This window comes from Musa acuminata, chromosome BXJ2-10, assembly GCF_036884655.1.
Source record: "Musa acuminata AAA Group cultivar baxijiao chromosome BXJ2-10, Cavendish_Baxijiao_AAA, whole genome shotgun sequence".
NCBI classification, from domain to species: domain Eukaryota; kingdom Viridiplantae; phylum Streptophyta; class Magnoliopsida; order Zingiberales; family Musaceae; genus Musa; species Musa acuminata.
In genome coordinates this window covers 31,945,277-31,948,390 of record NC_088347.1, presented here as the reverse complement: position 1 = coordinate 31,948,390, position 3,114 = coordinate 31,945,277, and the positions used below count along the sequence as shown (strand labels likewise).

The following is a 3,114-nucleotide window of genomic DNA, read 5'->3' as shown; positions in this document are numbered from 1 at the left end:
GAGAGCGTAAAGAAAGGCAGCAGCAGCAAAGTGTTTCGCGAGGAACGAGGTGTCATTTCGGCATGGAGAAGCCCTGCCATCAACCTAGCCTAAACCTAGAAGCAAGAAAAAGAGGGAGGGGAAGGAGAGCTCGCGCTTTCACCCCCCCTTCCTTTCCCACCTTCTTCTGCGGGACTCAGGCGCTTTGCTTTTTCTCTTCCAAGAACATAAAAAGCAGCGGGCTTTCAGGTAGCTGTGACCACCCACGCCAGGAAAGTAGTGAATGGGAAAGAGAGCAGAAAGCTAAAGAGACGGCAAAGATACAAGGCGTAGTACATTGATTGGTACAGAAGCAGTTGCACTGCGTGGCAGAGCCTATCAGTGCTCAATATATTACAATGAGATTGGGGAAAGATGATGGCAGCTTTCCCGATGCCATGGGAGAGATTTTTCACATCTCTGTCTCTTTTGTTCTCCTCCTCACGCATGGCATGGGAATAACCGAGAGAAAGTCCCCTCTTTACCATCCCCTCTTCACCCCCATCGGCACTCTTCACACTGCATGTTCTACCACCTGAAATCTATACTGTTCGGGAGGAGGAGGCGGCGGCTTTGTTCTTCAGGGAGAACGGACATGAACTTTATGATCACGAGGCTAACTTACTAACTATTGAAAAGAGACGATGGAATATAATTGTAACGCATAGTTTTTTTTCTGCTTCTTCTACATGCGCACTCTCAGGGGATGGGGGAATTGGCTGCGGTGGAGAACCGATGCTTAGGGCGACGCGGTGGTCGTTTCTGATCTCCCGTCGCCGGGATCGCTCATCGATCTCACCAGCGGCGACTCGGAACCTGCAGAGGAAGCATATAGTAGTAAACTTGCTTGGTATAAGCGAAACAAACGATGATGGGGACAGCGTTATGTCTCGCCAGAGACATACCTTGCTCCGCGGCGGTGAAGGACCGCTTGCAGTGCGCGATGGCGCTCTGGATACCGTCCTGCTGCTGGAGGAGCGAGTCGTCTCGCCGACTCGGCGGCGGCGACGGGATAGCCTCCACGGCCGACGACGCAGACCTGCTCTTCCCCAGCCGCTTGCACGCCACTCTCAGCCCCGCCACCAGGCTCTTGCCCCCGCCCGCCGCCGCAACCGCTGCAGTTGCTGGCCGCGGCTGCGGCACTGCGACTTCTGCCTCCGCGTCCGTTTCCTCCCCTTCGCCGGTAGTCGCCTCCGCCGCCATCGCTTCGGCGGGAGGGAGCTGCCCGGCCAGCCTCAACCTTTCTGCGTACCTCCTCGAAACCCGAACATAGAGCGGCTTGATCTTGTTTAGATACTTCTGGACCACTTCCTTTACCAACTTCTTCTCCTCTGCCTCCGCAGCCGCCGCGCATGCAACGGCAGACTCCTCCGTCGGAGGCGGCGGTAGCCGCGGTTTGATCTTGTTGAGATATTTCTGGAGCACTTCCTTTAGCAACTTCTTCTCCTCTGCCTCCGTCGCCGCCACACCGGCAACGGTGGATTCATCCGCGGGAGGCAGAGGTTTCGCGGCGCTGCTGCCGCCGCCTCCGTTGCGAGAGCTGCTGTCTCGGGCGAAGAACGAAACGATCGGAGCTTCCACCACTTTGAACTTGATAAAGAACTTTTTCTGATGAGGTAGCTGCTTCTTAGGAGACGCCGCCGCCTCCGTGGCCGCGGGGGCAGGGGCTTCGGCGGGGACGGGAGCGGAAGCGGGAGCTTCAGCGTCGGCGACGACGGCGGCGGCATTGGGCTCTGCCGGCGTTGGTTTGGGTTTGCGGAGCCCAAGCAAGAAGACGCGGAACTTGGTGGCGGTTCTGAGAAAGGAGGCGGGGAACTGGGGCTTGGGATCGGCCTCGGAAGCGGCGGCTGCGGCGGCGATGACGATGGAAGAAGCGTCGAAGGGGACGAGCTTCCCCTTGAAGAAGAGATCGTCATGGGAGGGAGAAAAGGTGTCGAACCCGTGCCCATCTCCGCCGTCGCCTCCTCCGCTTCCGTCGGAGCTCACCGCAAAGTTAAACTCCCTCTCCTCCTCCTCTCCTTCCGCCTCCGCACCGTCGAGGTCAACCTCCGAGCCGTTCTTCTCGTCCTCCCCCTCGCAGCCGCCGTCGTCTGTCACGGCCGCGAACTCGAGGTCGAAGAAAGGACCTTCGTCCTGGTCGTGGTCGTCGTCGTCGTCCTCCTCAGTATCGTCGGAGGGTAAGAGTACGGAGGTGGCGATGGTGGCGCCGGCGTCGTGCGGCTCCACGGCGGCTGCCGCGTCGTCCATGGCCGGGCTAGTGGCGTTGCCACCGCTGCGCAGGTATTTGAGGAAGCCGAACGAGTCCATGGCCGGGGGACTCATACACACCGGGGGGTCTCTTTCCCACCTTTTAAATCCTTTTACGCTTCTTCCTGGAGTCGTCTCTTTCGTCGCTCCTCTTCTGCTACAGCTGCTGCTGTCAGTACGTCTCAGCGTCCCCTCCCCCGCTCTCTCTCTCTCTCTCTCTCTCTCTAACCACGAAAACCAAGTTAAATACGCGTGGGCCCGTCCGCCCGGGTCCCACAGCATCACACTAACAAACACATCGGCCCGGGAAATCGCTCCGGGGTGATTCAGTCGACCTAAGGAGCGGGCGACTTAGAACGCGACCATGACCGTCGCCCGACCACCTTTCGTAATGGGTTTTAATGAATCGAGTCAACATTTCTATTAAAAGCAAAATTTGGGTCAATACACCACATTTCAATTTCCAGATCAATACCGGCTTGCACGGGAAATATTGCCTTATGTGGAACCCGGTCCAACCTCCGCTTCCATATGTCCCAAACCATCAACCCGTACACCTTATTACCGTAGTATTTTTAGTTTATCTTAGCTTCAAAATAATATAAATATATTTTTTTTTGCAGATTTTAAACGAGGTTTTATGCGAACTGTGTAGTCACTCATTACGACGGGAGATAAAGGACCAATTCCCAGAAAATAGACACTGGCTGCTCTGTGGGTCCCAGTTAAGCGGCACAATTATTAAGGGTTCCACACCCAAAACCAGAATTGATTTTTTTTATTTTATTTTTTTTCATTTATTTAGTTGCCGAATAGGAAAATTAAGAAGTTTTCTTTTTTTTCTTTCAG

At 55.4% G+C, this 3,114-nt stretch overlaps 1 protein-coding gene across 1 annotated transcript; it reads right to left on the bottom strand.

Moving 5' to 3' along the window:
* Positions 1-298: 298 nt before the first annotated feature.
* On the bottom strand, positions 299-2,460 carry LOC135625868 (probable membrane-associated kinase regulator 2). Its single transcript, XM_065130982.1, has 2 exons — positions 924-2,460; positions 299-834 (listed from the first exon to the last, which is right to left on the bottom strand). Exons 1-2 carry the CDS (start codon positions 2,338-2,340, stop codon positions 758-760), a joined length of 1,494 nt encoding a protein of 497 aa, XP_064987054.1. The 5' UTR covers positions 2,341-2,460; the 3' UTR covers positions 299-757.
* Between the last annotated feature and the right edge of the window lie 654 nt (positions 2,461-3,114).